The following is a 17198-nucleotide window of genomic DNA, read 5'->3' as shown; positions in this document are numbered from 1 at the left end:
TTAAAAGACAAAAACACCACCTTGAATTGGGCTTGAAAGCAGACTGGAAGCCAATGTAATTGCATCGAGGTCACCTGCTCCCATTTGCTGGCCCCAATCAGTAATCTAGTCTCAGCATTCTGCACTAGTTGCAGCTTCTGAATATTCTTCAAGGGTAGTTCCAAGAAGAATTCATTGCAATTGCCCAATACAGATGTAACTAAGGATTACCATTGCTAGATCTGTCTGCACCAGGAATGGGTGCAGCTAAAGCTCGGTAAAAGCATTCCAAGCTGCTGCAGCCATCTTGTTTTCTAAGGTGATTGATGTGCCAAGCAGTGAACTTTGCTTTTTAAGGGGAGTATAACCCCATCCAAGACAGGAGAGCTCTCAAGACCCTTGTCTGCTTTTTGACTAACCTAGAGAATCTCTGTCTTGTCAGGATTAAGCTAATAATTATGGAGGGAGAATTTCCAAGCTCTTTTTTTCTCCCACACTACTTTACAGGCCTCCTCCTAGTAGTTCAATTCAACAGGATTTATTCATAGCAAAAGGGGAAAAAATAACACTTCCCCTTTAGCATATCCTGTCTTTAAAACTATGTGGTAAAATGTAAAGAGGGATGCTGTACGTGCATCTGGAGAGAGACCTACGTGAACTGCCAATGTCTTCTCCAAGCATCTTCCCAGTTGCCACTGTGAACATCAGAGCCAAAGAATTGCAAAGAGGCACAGCCAGGGTCAGATCTGAAACATCACATTTTTTTTTGTCAACAAAGGAAAAGGTAAAGCTTCTAGCAATTATAGGGAGAATCTATCAGAAACAGAGTAGTGTCAGAAACATAGTACTGCAGTGGGAATTCTGCCAGTCCACTCAGAGAAGTAAGGCAAGCCATGTGCTATTGGGATGTGTGTGTGGATATGATCAGCAGCTCAGCCATAATAATGAGACTTGGGGGTGGGGTGTACTAAACCCACCCACTGATTTGTCCCTGGTTGGGCCATGCTGTTGTACCTTGACAAGAATGTAAAATCAAAACTGCTTAGATGTCAGGAACCTATATGGTGCCTGTTAGTGCTTAACGTAGTACTTTAAAGCAGCAAAGCACTCTGTGTACATCCATGTGGTGTAGTCCTTGCAACAACTTTAAAAGATATTGTAAGAGCTACACCACATGACACAAAGGGTCTGCTTTGCAAGCAAAAGGTTCCAGGTTGAATCCTCAACATCTTGTCTTAAAGGATGAGGTAGCAAGTGATGTTTTAGGTCAGGGGTGGGGAACCTTTTTTCTGCCAAGGGCCATATGGATATTTATAACATCATTCACGGGCCATTAAAAATTATCAACTTTTAAAAAAGTGCTCTGCCAAGGGAGAATGATTCAGGCCAGCAAAATTAATGCAAATAATTTTTTTTCTATTTGAAGTCATGTGGAGAGAGCCTAATCTGGCCCACACACAGCCTGCCGCCCTAAGCAAATGCATAGGTCCAGGGCTTTTTTGTAGAAAAAGCCCAGCAGGAGCTCAGTAGCATATTAGATCACATCCCCTAATATTAATTCAATCGTTCTTTGTCACAATCCATTGTTCCCACTTGTTTGAAGGCTTCCCTTATTGTCCCAATACCAAAGAGGACGCCAGCAAAGGTTTTAAATGACTATAGGCCAGTGGCCTTGACTTCTGTTATAATGAAGTGTTTTGAACAATTAGTTCGAAAATATATTATTTCCTGCCTTCCTGTTATTTTTGATGAATATCAGTTTGCTTACAGGAAAAATAGATCTACTGAGGATGCTGTTAATACTGTTCTTTATACTGCTTTATCGCATTTGGATAAAAAGGGGACGTATGTTAGAATGTTGTTTGTAGATTTTAGTTCTGCTTTTAATACAATATCATCCCATAGATTGTTGTTTAAGCTTAAAGATTTGAAGCTGTCGGACTCTATATGTGAGTGGATTTTGAATTTTTTGTCAGGTCGTTCACAAAGGGTTAAAATGGATGGATATATTTCCTCCGTGAAGATCTTAAATACTGGCACCCCTCAGGGATGTGTCTTGAGTCCACTTCTTTTCACTATTTACACGTCTGATTGTGTTTCTAGCAGTCTGAGTAACAAAATCGTTAAGTATGCAGATGATACAACGTTGGTAGGGCTCATCTCTGAGGATGATGAGTCTGCGTATAGGAGGGAAGTTCAACAGCTGTCCCTTTGGTGTAAAGTAAATAATCTTATTTTTAATATAAATAAAACGAAGGAAATTATAGTGGATTACAGGAAGAATAGTTTGGACATCCAGCCGTTGTTTATTGATGGTGTTATGGTAGAACAGGTGACAGAATGGAAGTTTCTGGGAATTACCATGAAACAGGATCTAACATGGGGGGCAAATACTTTAGCTCTAGAGAAAAAGGCCCAGCAACGACTATACTACTTAAGACTCTTAAGATCACTACAACTGTCAGGGAGTCTGCTGGTTGCCTTTTATCGTAGTTCCATTGAGAGCATTTTATCTTATTGCCTCTGCGCGTGGTTTGGGAGCTGCACGGAAGCAGAGAGAAGGGTGCTCCAAAGAGTGACGAGAAGAGCACAAAAGATTTGTGGATGTTCTCTCCCCTCATTGGTGGATCTGTATAATATGGGATGTAAAAGGAAGATACAAATGATCCTAAGGGACCCTTCACATCTGGGCCATTTGCTATTTGAGATCTTACCGTCAGGTAGACGATATAGAGTGTTGAAGGCGAGGACAAACAGATTTAAGGACAGTTTCTATCCAAGTGCTGTGGTTAGGCTAAATGCAGGGTTATGAAGGATTATCTGTTTTAGATATATTTAAATGGTTTAAATGGTTTGAATGGTTTAAATGGTTTTAGATGTATTTAAATGGTATGAATATGAATATGTGTGTTTGATGTGTTGGTATGTTTTGTGGAAGAGCACCTCATTTCGTTGCTCTCTTTTTGTTGAGAACAATGACAATAAATTTATCTATCTATCTATTAGTATATTAGGTCACACACTCATTAGCATATCAGGCCACACCATCTGGGATAATCAAGTGCAAACTGAACTGTGACAGTAACTTTTCCAAGCCCTGCAGCAATTCTGGCCGGCCAGCCAGGTCCCAGGGAGGCTGCTGCACAGTACATCTGGGCCCTGTGATCCCTGCCTGGCCCTGGGGAGGCTGCTGCACAGCGCAGCTGGGCCCCATGATCCTTGCTGGCCAGCCAGGCCCCAGAGAGGCTTGGTTCGGCTCAGCAATCCTTGAGGGCAGTATACAGCCCTCGAGACAGAGGTTCCCCACCCGTTTTAGGTGTTGTCTGTTATAGGCAATACTAGCATTGACAGAGCATCATTAGGCAGCTATGTGTTATCTCTGTTACACAGCTTGGGGGCTAGCAGTAGCTTACAGAAGACTAGTGAGTTCCAAATTTTTAGCTCAGCTGCTGCTTTGATGCTTGCTGGAATTGTAGCTAAGAACATTCCCAAGAAGCTGTGCTGCAGTGCCCACCCTGGCCATGTGCACTGGAGTTCTGGGTTGGCATAAGATGTTTAAAGGCTGGAACTGTTCTTCTCTTTTCCACAAATCCCACTTATATTCTTTAAAAGTGGTAAGGACTAACCTGTGGAAGCCAAAGTAAGATAGTAGATGAGTGAGCCACACTGGTTCAGGATAAATGGTATTGCATACTGCAAGAAAAAGTACAGGATAGTTCAGTCAGACTCCCTATTTCTTGGACTACAGCACATTTGGGATTCTGGGTAATGAGAGAACCAGGCTCGACTTGATTTAAACAGTAGAGGAAAGGGTTATGTACGTGCATTCTTTGAGCTTGGGCATCTCGGATCCATAGCTGGCATCCACATAACACTTGTATTACTATGTTTTTTCATCAAGTTGTACTCAACTTATGGCGACCACATTTTTCAAGGCAAGATACATTCAGAGGCAGTTTGCTGCCTGTCTCTGTATAGCAACTCTAGACTTCCTAGGGGTCTCCAATCCAAGTACTACTCCAAAATGTGTATTTAATACTGATCCAAAGCCTTCATTTCCAGCTATTCAAATTTTTCTTTCTGCTAGGAACATGGTTGCCACTGTTCTCTTCTATGAAAGACTCCACCATGATTCTGAAAACTAAATTTGGAGAAAACGAGTTAAAGCAATGTGCTTTCAATTGAGGAAACTCCAGTCTGGTTGGAGACCCCAATCTGGATTTTCTCAGCATAGGGGTTAATCTTGTTTTTATGAAAGGAAACACTGCAAAGGAATTTAAAAAACAGACTTCTCAATATCAAACCCGTATGAGGGAAGAATCTATAGGAGTTAGGGAATAATTAGACTTGCAGCCAGAATCTTATCCATGCATACTGGCAAGGAAGTTCCACTGAATTCAGTAGGACTTACTACTTCAAATTAGCATGCATACAGGACTGCAGCCTTAGGCAACTTTCAAAAGACTCGTTGGAAGAACAAAGTTTTTGGGAAGCATATTATACCTTGTAATTGAGAAAAAGGAATTTCATTTCTGCTAATAGCTGCAGTGTCCGGTTTTCCTTCTTTACTTGTTCCAGCCCCTCAGTGCCTGTTTTCAAAAATGGGTTGGTTCCTCCCCAAAGAGCTGCCACCAACACCAAAGCTGCAACTTCACCTGCAATGTAACCTCAAATTAGTCAAGTTACTCTTCTGAAGAATTTTTCAAAATAAATTGGAGACTGTGAGAATGGGTGGTTGAAAGCCATTAAAGTTTTCAACACAGCCCAGGTATGGATTCTAATGTGTTACACTGCAATTTCATGCACACTTGCTTGGAAGTAAGCCCCCCTAAACTCAACAGAACATACTGACAATAAACAGTAATTACATTAGCCAGTCATAGTCCCTCAGCCTAGCCTACCTCACAGGGTTACTATGAGCAGGGACAAGAAAGTCTAGGAAAAACAGGAGCAAAACCCAGCACATTTCTCTCCATTTGGACTTTTATTTTTTTCTTTGAAAAATTGGAAATTTTTCAGAACCCCCCCTCAAAAAAACCCCTCCTATGAAATATTTTGTTTTGTAATGAATGTTGCATTGTTTACTATAACACATATTAAAGAGTTCAGTAGTTTCAGTGCTACAAAGCTGAATTTGCTTTACAGATGTTGGTATCAAGTTGTGATGACATGCTTCTGTACAAATGATGCATTTTTTACAACTTGTTTTCTAAACCATAAGGTGCTACAGTTTTAGGGTTGCCAAGTCCAATTCAAGAAAAATCTGGGGACTTTGGGGGTGGAGCCAGGAGACATTGGGGTGGAGCCAGGAACAAGGGTATGACAAGCATAATTGAACTCCAAGGGAGTTCTGGCCATCACATTTAAAGGGACAGCACACCTTTTTAAATGCCTTTCTTCCATAGAAAATAATGAAAGATAGGGGCACCATCTTTTGGGGCTCATAGAATTGGACCCTCTGGTCCAATCGTTTTGAAACTTCGGGGTTATTTTGGGGAGAGGCACTAGATGCTATACTAAAAATTTGGTGCCTCTACCTCAAAAAATAGCCCCCCCAGAGCCCCCAATACCCGCAGATCAATTCCCCATTATTCCCTATGGGAATCGTTCTCCATAGGGAATAATAGAGTGCCCAGTAGACATTTTGCTCCCCCCCTTGCTTTCTAAAGCAAAACACTCCCTCTCTTCATGGGGGCTGGAATGACAATCACAGGTCTAGGCTGTCCCAGGAAGGCAGCTGAGGCAAGGAACATAGCAGTGGCAAGGGACCTGAGAGCATCCTTATCCCCCCAGCTCCAAATGGAAGGTAAAGCCCAGGCATTTAACACACACACCAGCATGGATGCAGATGGCTCCACTCTCACCCAATCAAGCTGCCTAGTGGCAGCAAACTGAGATCATCCTTCCCCCCCTCCCTTCTCAAATGAGAGGCGAAAGGAAAGGAAAGGTCCCCTGTGCAAGCACCAGTCATTTCCGACTCTAGAGTCACGTTGCTTTAACAAGGTTTTTCTCTTTACGGGGTGGTTTGCCATTGCCTTCCCCAGAGAGGCGAAAGCCAGGACATTTGTCCCCCCTCCTCCACCCTGAGAGCGTGGATTAAGAGGGCAAGGCAGCAGCCTGAGAGCATCCTTCCTCCCCCACCCCCAAACAGGTGAAGCCAGGGCATTTAGCGTGCCCCCGGCCCTCCCCCGCCACCGATCATTGATCCGCCCCAGGAGGCAAAGCCAGTTAAAAAATTTTTTAAAGAGCCAGAGAGAGCTTGAATGCAGACGGCTCCACTTTCCCCCAAGTAAGCTGGGCGACTGCAGCAGCCTAAGAGCATTCCCCCCCAGTCCTGAATGGGAGGCAAAGTCAATTTAAAAAGAAAAAAAGAAAAGCCCGGAGAGCAAGCTGGCAGCCCCGACCAGAATGAAGCAAAGGCTGGCCCACACACACACACACACACACACACAACCAACACCCCTTCCAGAAAGCACATAGCTGTTGAACTACTGGGAGGGGGCCAGAGCCCACAGCCCTCACCCCCCAGAGTATTTTAATCCTTGCTGAGTGCAGGCTTCCCTCAACCCCCCCCCCTCCGCCTCCCCCCAAGCAAATGGACATTTAAACCCCGAGTCGCCAAACCTGCCCAGCAGCCGCAAGAGCCTGCCGCCGCCCTCAACCCCCCCCCCCCCCCCGGGAGGGTGGGAAAAGGGGGTTGCAAAGCTCGGCCCTGTTGCGAGGAGGAGGAGGCGTGTTTGGCTGAGAAATAAACTCGCCTGCTGTTCAGCACCTTTTTTATTTCAGGGGTCTCTCCCGCGGTGGGCTTTTGCGAATGCCCCTTTCGGTGTTCGCAAGGGAGAGGGGGAGGCTTTAAAGAGAGAAACTTTCCAGGAGTTCAGCTAAAGTTAAAATAAAAGTGAGTAACATGAAACTCGATCCCAGAGCAGAGTGGAAAGCCTGTGTTGGCTCTCGGCATGTGTGACCTGCCCCTAACACAGGGAAGGCCCCACAGCAAGAGCAGCCCATAGCCTTCCCAAGCCTCCCGCCCTGGCGGGAGAATACTGGATTTTCAGCCTCTTTTCCCGCTTTCCATAACTCTGGAAGCGGGGGGAGGAGGGGGGAATGGCGCCAAGGAGCATTTGCGTCGTCCGGGGAGGAGGTGCTGAGCCTGGCAAGGGAAATCTTGAGAAGGGAGGCTGGCTCGCCAGCGAGCGGGTGGAGGTGGCTGCCGAACGCAGGCGGGTCTTGACGGACTCCAATGCCCGATGCTTCTCCTCCTCCCTTCCCTTCCCACCCAGCCCCGTTGCAGCAGCCGTTCTTCCTTTTCGCAAGCTGCTTCCCGCGCCCAGTCAGCTGGCTGGGGGGGGGGGGAGGAGAGAAGCCCCGCCTGCAAAGGACCATGTGCCTTTGCACCTCCGGAGGCTTGATTGCAAGGCTCCACTTTGGGATGGTGTGACTGCTGCTGTAAAGAAGCTGGCAGCAACTCGTGAGTAGAAAGGCCAGTCCCTCGCTTCAGTTGCCAGAAAGGGGGGGGGGGAGGGAGGAGGAGAGGGAAACGTCTTCATTATTCCCTATGTGGAGATCAATTCTCATAGGGTATAATGGGGAATTAATCTGGAGGTTTTGGGGGCTCTGGGGGAGCTGTTTTTTGAGGTAGAGGCACCAAATTTTCAATATAGTATCTAGTGCCTCTCCCCAAAGTACCCTCCAAGTTTCAAAACGATTGGACCAGGGGGTCCAATTCTATGAGCCCCAAAAGAAGGTGCCCCTATTCTTTGTTATTTCCTATAGAAGGAAGACATTTTAAAAAGTGTGCTGTCCCTTTAAATGTGATGGCCAGAACTCTCTTGGAGTTCAATTATGCTTGTCACACCCTTGTTCTTGGCTCCGCCCCAATGTCTCCTGGCTCCACCCCCAAAGTCTCCTGGCTCCTCCCCCAAAGTCCCCAGATATTTCTTGAATTGGACTTGGCAACCCTAGCAGCCCATAAAACTCCGGGCTTCAGTGGGCTCCCCTCCCTTCACCGGCCAGCTGACTGGGGGAAGCAGCCTGAGAAAACAGAAGAGCTCTGGCTGCTGCGATCGGGGCTGGGTGCGAAGGGCTGCCGTTCTCCTCCTCCCCTCCCCCCGCTTTCCCTTTTATGGCCAGCGGGGGGAGGAGGCTCCAAATCGGGGGTCTCCAGGCCTACCGGGGGATTTGTTTGCAGGTCTCAGTCATGGGGTATATTTGTAATTCTGTTTGCGTAAAACAAAGGCATTTGTACTTTTAAATTCAATAAATGTGCCAAATAATGTAAAGTCATATGCTACATTAATAAATGGTGCAACGTTCAAATTTGATAGGAAAGCAAGTATTGTCAGCATATCCCAGCAGCTGTAAGGAGAAAATCGCGTAATAAGGGCCCACTAAAAGACTTGGAACACCTCTCAGCATGTTCCCCGGAGCAAAGAGACCCACTCACGTCCCTCCCAAGCACCGGAAGTGAGTCTCTCACCTAGCGACGCCATGCTGATTGACTACAGAGTCGCATGAGGCGAATAGCGCAGAGTGCCGCTTAAACCGAAAGTCAACATTCGAACGGAGGAAGGCTCTATCCAACCTCTACAGACTCGCTTTCCGTCTTTTTCTTTGGTGAACTAAGCATCGGAAATGTTGAAAGCCTTAGGAAATTACATTTCCGGTTTCGAATTGCGCGGATGAGGCCCTGTGACCATAGAGCTCTGACCTATTAAAGACTAGAGCGGCCACTTTTCTCGGTCCTTACTGGCACTTCCGTTCTCAAACCAACCCGGCTTTTTTCCAGGGACAGACGCTTTCTTTGCCAAGCAAAAAACGACTGCCGGCTGCTGCCAGAAGTTCAGGTGTCTGGTTATGCCGGTCTAACCAGACCGCGCTGTTTCTTGGGTCAGGTGACGGAAACCGGAAGTAAGAACTTGTGGCCCGCACTTGCCTTCCTTCCCATCCTGCATTTTACCGGTCTAACTCCGGAAGTGGATCCTTTGCCTTCTCGCGTGCTGTTATCGCCGGCCCTTCCTAACCGCAGCAATGGTGAGTTGAGGTTTCTGTGGCCTGTCGGGCCTGCCTACACGGGTAGTGAGCTTCATGTGGAGCTTGGCGGGTTCCCGGAATTAAAATTGATTATCTACATTAGAAAGAACAGTTCTGGAGAGTGGACTGCATGGCATCGCATCCCTGCTGAGCTCCTTCCCTAACCCCGCCCTCCCCAGGCTCCACCCCGAATCTCCAGGAATTTGCCAAACCAGAATTGGCAACCCTAGATTGAATCAGTTGGCCTGTTCCTACCATGTGAGAATAGGTGATACATCTGTGTAGTGAAGAGACTTAAGGTGGAGGATGGAAGGATCCAGCAGTTCCTCCTTTCTTGAAGTTCCCCCCTGACCTTAGACCAATCACACTTCAACCTAACCTACTTCTTAGGGTTGTTGTGAGAATGAGTAAAATGGGAGAAGAATGATGTACACCTCCTGAGTTCTTTGGAAAAAAGGTCCCTGTCTCCAGAGTCACTATGGTAGACTCTATCCTGACAATTGAGTAGGTTGTACTTATTTGTTCTGTTGGTGACAGAAACAATATCTGGGTTAGTGTTCATCTTTCTAGCAAAGTGGGCTCTAATTTTCACTTGCTTGTTTGTTTAATCAACATTCCTTCAGAAACCTATCCTGCTTCAGGGCCATGAGAGGTCGATTACTCAGATAAAATATAACCGAGAAGGTGACCTGTTGTTCACAGTGGCCAAAGATCCGGTATGTTTTTATTGAGCTTTTGTTCTGCGCAATCCAAAGTGGTATCCTTTTGTTATCTGGAGAATGTGAAAAATGAACTGAAGGGTATGTGCTTGGGGGGAGAGAGTGTAGCTAAGAGCACATTTTATTGTCTCCAATAAGCCAGCAGTGTCCCTTTCTGGAAAATGCACATCTGGCCACCAACATTCATAACCTTTGAAACTTTGAGTGGCAAATACTATGAGCTGTGCTGGGGGCTGTCCTTGAAATCAGTTCAGAAGCTTCAAGGGGGAGGCAACATGGTATCCATCAATCCATGTAAAGTGGGTGGGGGGAGTTGTCCAGCCTGCATTAAAACAGTTACTCCTACTAGTTACTCCCTTACTAGTACAATCACTGCTTAATGTCATACTCTTGAAAAGAGCTAAGACCTGTGGCAGGGAAGAAGAAGATGCGGTTTTTGTACCCCGCTTTTCACTACCTGAAGGAGTCTCAAAGTGGCTTACAATTGTCTTCCCTTCCTCTCCCCACATGTTCCCTCTGCTGAGTTAGTGTGAGCTAACTCACAGATTTTTAGCCTCCAGTTTACACATTTTTGTCTTAGCTCAGGAAGGATGACCCAAGAGCACACTATGCAGTAGCTCACAACTTTAATGCCAATAGCTCACAAAGTAGAATTTTTGCTCACAAGACTCTACAGCTTAGAGGGAACATTGCCTGTGAGGTAGGTGAGACTGAGAGAGTTCTTCTGAGAACTGCTTTGGAGAGAACAGCTCTGAAAGAACTGTGACTGACCCAAGGTCACCTAGCTGGCTTCATGTGGAGGAGGGGGGAATCAAACCCAGTTCTCCAGATTAGAGCCCACCGCTCTTAACCACTACACCACAGCTGGCTCTCAACTGGAAAATTTCCCCCTACCAATATAGCCTTATTTGGCTATTATGAAACATGCTGCTTATGATGGTTATAAGGGGTCATCTGCATACTTTTTGATAACAAATGCCACACAAGGATTTCAGTTGACTTTCTAGAGGACTGAAGAATTTATTAGTTGCCAGTGGTGATTTTTTTTTGAGAGGAGGGTAGTAATTTCCTTTTTAGGTTTTGTTAATTGGATAAGCTGCCTTTACTACCTAAAGAACATTAAGTCTGATTTTTATATTGCTGGATCAAAACATTTGATTTCCTAGTCATTGTGTTGTGGTCCTGTATGTTGAGATGAGTATTTCCCTTTTATAGGTCAAACTTAAAAAAAAAAAAATCTCTTAACTCTTAGTTCTTTTTTTTGTTTTTTCCTTCATATGCAAAACTGGAGAACTATTTCAGACCCAACCCTGAAAAAGTATATTTCAGGTGTCTTAGTGGATTTAGCTTTATTAGTTTTTAAAATGTGTTGTCTGTTATGTGTTCTTTATTCAACACGTAAAGAGATTTTGATTGCTTTCAAAACATTCCAGTGTCTAATTCACAAATTGTTTGAAATATTCTGCAATATATTTGCTGGATCTTGTCTTTGTGTAACCACAACTCCTCTCTTACCAGATTGTCAATGTTTGGTATTCCGTCAATGGTGAGAGGCTCGGCACATATAATGGACATACTGGAGCTGTCTGGTGTGTTGATGCTGACTGTATCCTTCAGATTAAAAAAAAATGAGAATGTTGTGTAGTTGAGTGACTTAATTTTAGAGCTGCCACAGCAAATGTAACAGGACTACAGTACATAATTTGAAGATTCTGAGAGAGAGAGGTGGCCTGTAACAGCAAAGCAATGATCGGAGCTGTAAGCACTTTGCATTTATAGACAACAGCCAACTTTGTCGAGTGGGTTGAGAGGGGATGATTGCATACATACAGGGCCTGCTAAACTAAGTTAACAAAAAAGGTAAGAATATTTTCACAGGGCATCTAATGCCTTTTGGAAGGCTCACTAGTTGAAATACCCCTTGATTTAGCACACATGAATAAAAAAAGTATTCTGGCACTGCCCACCACATTATTCGTCCATTGCTAATTTTATCCTAACTCCTCCTGAAAGCTCAAGGTAACTTATGTTTCTTCCTCACAACAATCTTGTGATTGGCCCAGGGTCATCCACTGAACCCAGGTCTCTCCAGCCCTACTACAGTGCCCTAACCATTTCAGTGCACTAGCAGCAAAAATCTCCTCATGCTCTTTGGTGCCATGTTTTGAAATGCATTCTGATTGTGGCATCATGTTTCTGCCTGGATCTTGAAACTGTGCAGTGGCATGCATACATTTACTACGTGAAGATGTCTTTGGTTTTCATTTTTGAGTTCCTTCACTTCTCCTTCAGGGGACACGAGGCACGTGCTGACTGGTTCTGCAGACAACAGCTGTCGTCTCTGGGACTGCGAAACAGGTTGAATTTAGAAACAGTGGGCTGCATGGAAATGGGAGGGTGCTGTTGAGGGTCCTGTAAGCAGTGGGAGGAGGGGGGATATGAGTTCCCTAGAGAAAACTGGAGACCTGTACAACAGAGCACAGGGTTCTAATTACTTTGATAACTGCTGGATCTACATGGGTAAGCAGAGTAAACAATATTTAGAGCAACATTTTGCAACTGGGTCATCTGCTTTGAGGCTTTGGGACTCAGCTGTGATGCCTTTGAAAAACAACCACCCACCCCATCTTTGCTAACCTCCTATCTGCACTTCCTTCCAGACCCCAAAGCATTTTATGGATTGTTCCCAGATCTTGCGCTGCTTAGCTTCGCCTTGCATTTTTAAGTCATTCTCTGATCCCTGCAGCTACTCCAGGCTTTTGCAAAGGATGGCATCAGCTGTTGGTGCAATTGACTTCTACAGCATAATTTTAATCAACTTGTTTTGTTTTTTTCTACCTCCTCTCCCCAAGCCTGTCCTTTCTCGTTTCATTTTCTTCATCATGTGAGAGGTTATGTGCATTGATGCACTTTTGCTCAGGAAATGTTGGACTTGTTTTTGAATAAACATGTGAAAGGTTGGGACTGCCAGCCTTTGGTGGTGAATGAGGGGCTGTAAAGACTTTGCATGGTCCCGGAATTTAGTCTTCAGTGTCTCCGATTAAGAGGCTGTCAGCTAGCTGGGCAAGGAAAGAATTTGACCTTGATGAGCAAGCAGAGGAAAATGCATTGAGCTAGTTAAGAACATAACTTAAGAAAAATCCTGCTGGATAAGACTAGTGGTCCACCTAGTCCAGCATTCTGCCTCACAAAGTGGCCAATCAGCTCCTTTGGATGCACAACAACAGGGCACAGATGCTAAGGTTTTCCCCTGATGCTGTTTCCTGCCACTGGTATTTGACTTCCAAGTGTGAAGGTTCCCCTTTAGTCACCATGGCTAGTAAACACTGATAGACCTATCCTCTATGAATCTGCTAATCCCGTTGTCAAGCCATCTATATTTGGTGCCATCATTACGTCCTCAGGCAGCAAATTCCACATTTTAATCACTTGTTGAGTAAAGAAGTATTTCCTTTTGCTTATCCTGAATCAACGTCGTTGAATGCCCTCAAGTTCTTAGTATTTTGGGAGATGGAGAAAAAGTTCTATATATTCCACACAAGGTAGTTCCTCGCCCTTCTCACCATGAGGTGACTTTTTCTCTGCCTAGGCAAGCAGCTGGCTCTGGTCATGACCAACTCCGCCGTCCGAACCTGTGGCTTTGACTTTGGAGGGAACATCATCATGTTTTCCACAGACAAGCAGATGGGCTACCAGTGTTTCGTCAGCTTCTTTGACCTGCGGGACTCCAGCCAGATTGGTGAGGCCTCTTGAGTGAAGAAGCAATAATTGGAATGAACAATTTTGAGATCCATGATTAATCTTTTTCTATTTTTTTTATTAACATCCCCCCTCCTTTGAAAGGTAAATATAAGAACAGTAGAATGGCTGGCCACTGATGGACTCCTAGAGCAATGGGAGGAAACGGAAGCTGAGTTTCTGCTGGCTTATTAAAGCGGGTCTTTTGTTTCCTGCAGAGAATAACGAGCCCTATATGAAGATTCCATGCAGTGACTCCAAAATCACCAGTGCTGTATGGGGGCCTCTTGGGGAATTCATCATTGTGGGTCATGAAAACGGAGAACTGAACCAATTCAGTGCAAAGGTTAGTGAGCACACAGGAGTGTCGTGTTGAGGCAGATCCCTCCAGAATGCAAGCCGCTTCCAGCTGATAAGTTTAGAATTTGTCTTTGGGGAAGAGTGCTGTAGCCTATGAGGTAAGTTAAGAGGCAAGGCAGAGACTTGCCCAGAGCAGCTCATTGAGTTCCATGAGTAGACAGAGGTTTGGCACATTCACATCCACCACTAATCACTGGCCTCCCTGACAAGCTTCTTATTGTGTTTAACACAGGGTGATTAACACATGGAATTTACTGCCACAGGAGGTGGCAGCGGCTACAAGCATAGACAGCTTTAAGAGGGGATTGGATAAGCATATGGAGCAGAGGTCCATCAGTGGCTATTATCCACAGCTTATTGTTGGAACTCTCTGCCTGGGGCAGTGATGCTCTGTATTCTTGGTGCTTGAGGGGAGCACAGTGGGAGGGACCTCCTGATGGCACTTGGGATTTTTTTTGCCATTGTGTGACACAGAGTGTAGGACTGGATGGGCCATTGGCCTGATCCAACATGATTTCTCTTATATTATGTTTTTATCTAGAGCAGAGGGTTGAGACTGGGGGCCTTCACAAAAGCTGTTGTTATGTGGATGCTCCGATTTACACACTGGTCTTCCTTACTGGGCTGTTATAAAGAATACTGAGAGAGTGTACATGAAACACTTTAAACATGATTGATAAGTTATTTATAACAATTGAGAGGATGTTGAGTAAAGAAGTATTTCCCTTTGTCTGCACTCTGGAGGCACTATCACCTTCTTCCTTCTCTTCCTCTTTAGTCCGGGGAGGTTCTCGTGAATGTCAAGGAGCACACAAAACAGATCAATGACATCCAGACTTCCCGAGACATGACCATGTTTATCACAGCTTCAAAGGACAACACAGCCAAGGTTTGTCCTATTTCTGCCCCTCCCCCCCAAAAAAAACAACCGTTGTCTTCTCCTGCCTTGTCCTGTAAGTGTCCACCTCCTGGGTGGGAATGTGGGGGTATAAGGCACATAGAGCCTATGAGCATCTGCTGCTTGAAGTTAAGAATGTTCCCCACATTCAGGGTTTTGGTGCACAGTAGAACATGCAAGAAAGCAAAACTTTGATCTGTTGTGCACCAGCATTTTCCCATGTGAAGGTTGTGGCTTAGCCTGGTATTCTTCATCTCCTGAGGAGGAGGGATGCGTACAGGCATTTATGAGGGTGGCTTTTACACACATCATCCAAATGCAGTCAGTTTTGCTCCTGTTAAGAGAAAAGAGTGTTGCAAGCAGGGCTGCAAATTTTCTGTGTTAAAAGAAATTCAATTCCAGGTCAGTAACCCACCCCCCTTAAAAAAAACCTCCACCTTCAGCCACAGGGCAGTGCTTAATGTGTTTTAGATCATGAGTCATTCTGCAGAAATTATTCTTGAGGCCTTGCTCCTAAATGCCAGGAGCTGTGCTCAGCCATTATCATGTTCTTGATAAATAATCTGGGTTTGTGCAATGTGACGGCAGGGGGTAGGGGACACCTCCCACCTTTGTCTTAGGGTGGACTCATGACTGCTGTGTGGTTGGGGAGCATCTTTCTTGCCCTGAAATGGTGGTGGTGTGGCTTGTGGCATCTGCAGGCCAAGTCATTAGGACCTCTTCCTTGGACCCTGCTAGGGTAGTGTCAACAGAGGCTTGTGTTGAGTGGTTTGTTAGGGCAATTCATGAGCCGTTTCTTTCTTTGCAGCTGTTTGACTCCACAACACTTGGTCACCTAAAGACATTCCGGACTGAGCGGCCAGTGAATTCAGCTGCACTGTCCCCCATCTTTGATCATGTGAGTTTGTGAGCAAACCTACAAGTGTCCCTCCCCTGGGCACACACCCTTGTGGCTAGTGTTGAACCGTCTCCTAGCAGCTTGTGAAGGAACTTTTCCTGGACTTGAGATGGAGATTTTCTGTGCTGCCATCTGAGCAGGGATTGTTTATGTATGTCTTCCCTTTGTTTGTCACCTCACAACTGTCTTCATCTGGGCTGGAAAGGGAAATGGCAAAAATGTAGTTGGATGCTGACATGGCAAAGCTGAAAACTGGGTGAGAGCAGAACATGGGCAGGCCGTGATCCCAGTTTCCAACCAGATGGATATGCCTGACTGAGATCAGTTGGTTACTTGCTCTTCTGGTCTGCTTACCTTTATCTGCACTGCTCCTTGGGATGAGATGGGCCTTTGAGCCTCTGAATCCATTTTGTTTCCCTCTATGGCCAGGTTGCAGTTCTTGACTGTAGTAATTAAGCTATAGTCTCATACCAAAGAACAGTTTTGTGCAGATCTTTCCTTCTTGTTTGCCCTTGGGCAGGTGGTGTTAGGTGGTGGCCAGGAAGCCATGGATGTGACAACTACTTCCACCAGGATTGGCAAGTTTGAGGCCAGGTGAGCATATTTGTCTTGCCTTTTTCTTGCAAGAGGATGGTGGATTTCTCCCAGGAAACCTAACTCAGGTTTCAGCAGGCAAAGGGCCAGAACAAGATATCTGGATGCCCCAGGATCCTTCCTGGACCTGTCACACTGCCAGCCAAGCCACACCAAACCCGTGCAGCAGCTGTTGGCTGGCAGTGTGGGCCTAGGATGGGGATACCAGCCACCTCCTGTATCACTGAGGAACTGGAAGTGAATAGAGGTCCCGCAGGGCATCAGTGTGCTCCTCCTCTTCCCACCCCAGACAACTGCTTAGTAAGTGGCTTGGCCTAAAGACTGACCCTACATTGGAGCATTACGGACAGGTGATGAGAGAACTCCCTCCACCTCTCGTTTGCCCGGGCTCTGTTTCTTTTGCAGCATCCTCACAAACCTCTTGTTGCTCTAGGTTCTTCCATTTGGCCTTTGAGGAAGAGTTTGGAAGAGTCAAAGGCCACTTTGGGCCCATTAACAGTGTTGCTTTCCATCCTGATGGAAAGAGGTAAGTTTGCTGACAGCCAAAAAGTGGGCCGTGTCTTTCATGGGGGATGGACACTTGCAGTCCTCAGGGCCAACAGCTTCACCTCTCTTTCTCATTTCCCTTTCAGCTACAGCAGCGGGGGCGAGGACGGCTATGTCCGCATCCATTATTTTGATCCTCAGTACTTCGAGTTTGAGTTTGAAGCTTGAACTGGCTCCCTCCTCTTCCCTCCCCCCTTTTCTGCAATTGCCTTTCTGAGCTCTTTAATGTCCTCATTGCCTGAAGTTGTGTTTATTCTGGAGAGAGGCCTGGTGTAGCCACCTGAAGTGAAGCAGAGGGCGCTCCACCGGCAGCTGCTGCTTGTAGCCTGGCCGAGCTCTCTGCCTTCTCTCAGGGACTGCAGTTTTCATAGTCATTTTGTCATATTTATAGAATTAATACAAAAGAAAGTAATAAACACAATTTCCTCAACCAGAA

At 45.7% G+C, this 17198-nt stretch overlaps 2 protein-coding genes across 5 annotated transcripts in view; one reads left to right on the top strand and one right to left on the bottom strand.

The window, feature by feature from the left end:
* The window catches only part of TMEM234 (transmembrane protein 234), a 12212-nt gene extending 3226 nt beyond the window's left edge, over positions 1 to 8986 (bottom strand). For 2 of the 4 annotated variants that reach the window (XM_060258494.1, XM_060258493.1), the window contains exons 1-4: positions 8456 to 8905; positions 4483 to 4634; positions 3606 to 3672; positions 629 to 725 (exon numbers count right to left, since the gene is read on the bottom strand). In XM_060258494.1, coding sequence (XP_060114477.1) covers positions 629 to 725; positions 3606 to 3672; positions 4483 to 4634; positions 8456 to 8468 — 329 coding nt within the window. In that variant the 5' untranslated portion in view covers positions 8469 to 8905. Of the gene's footprint in view, positions 1 to 628; positions 726 to 3605; positions 3673 to 4482; positions 4635 to 8455 lie in introns of all 4 variants that reach the window. The other 2 variants (XM_060258491.1, XM_060258492.1) reach the window with 2 other exon arrangements.
* On the top strand, positions 8912 to 17198 carry EIF3I (eukaryotic translation initiation factor 3 subunit I). Its single transcript, XM_060258490.1, has 11 exons — positions 8912 to 9009; positions 9633 to 9725; positions 11247 to 11334; positions 12021 to 12086; positions 13318 to 13467; positions 13685 to 13812; positions 14605 to 14715; positions 15533 to 15622; positions 16143 to 16216; positions 16650 to 16742; positions 16849 to 17198. Exons 1-11 carry the CDS (start codon positions 9007 to 9009, stop codon positions 16928 to 16930), a joined length of 978 nt encoding a protein of 325 aa, XP_060114473.1. The 5' UTR covers positions 8912 to 9006; the 3' UTR covers positions 16931 to 17198.

The sequence above is a fragment of the Heteronotia binoei genome, chromosome 17, assembly GCF_032191835.1.
Source record: "Heteronotia binoei isolate CCM8104 ecotype False Entrance Well chromosome 17, APGP_CSIRO_Hbin_v1, whole genome shotgun sequence".
Taxonomy (NCBI): Eukaryota; Metazoa; Chordata; class Lepidosauria; order Squamata; family Gekkonidae; genus Heteronotia; species Heteronotia binoei.
This window is presented reverse-complemented; position numbering and strand designations above follow the sequence as displayed.

Bases quoted from the DNA above. Each gene is read 5' to 3' on its own strand.
- EIF3I (XM_060258490.1), top strand. The intron at 13,813-14,604 runs GTTAGTGAGCAC...CTTCCTCTTTAG, and splicing joins TGAACCAATTCAGTGCAAAG to TCCGGGGAGGTTCTCGTGAA. The intron at 16,217-16,649 runs GTGAGCATATTT...TTGTTGCTCTAG, and splicing joins ATTGGCAAGTTTGAGGCCAG to GTTCTTCCATTTGGCCTTTG.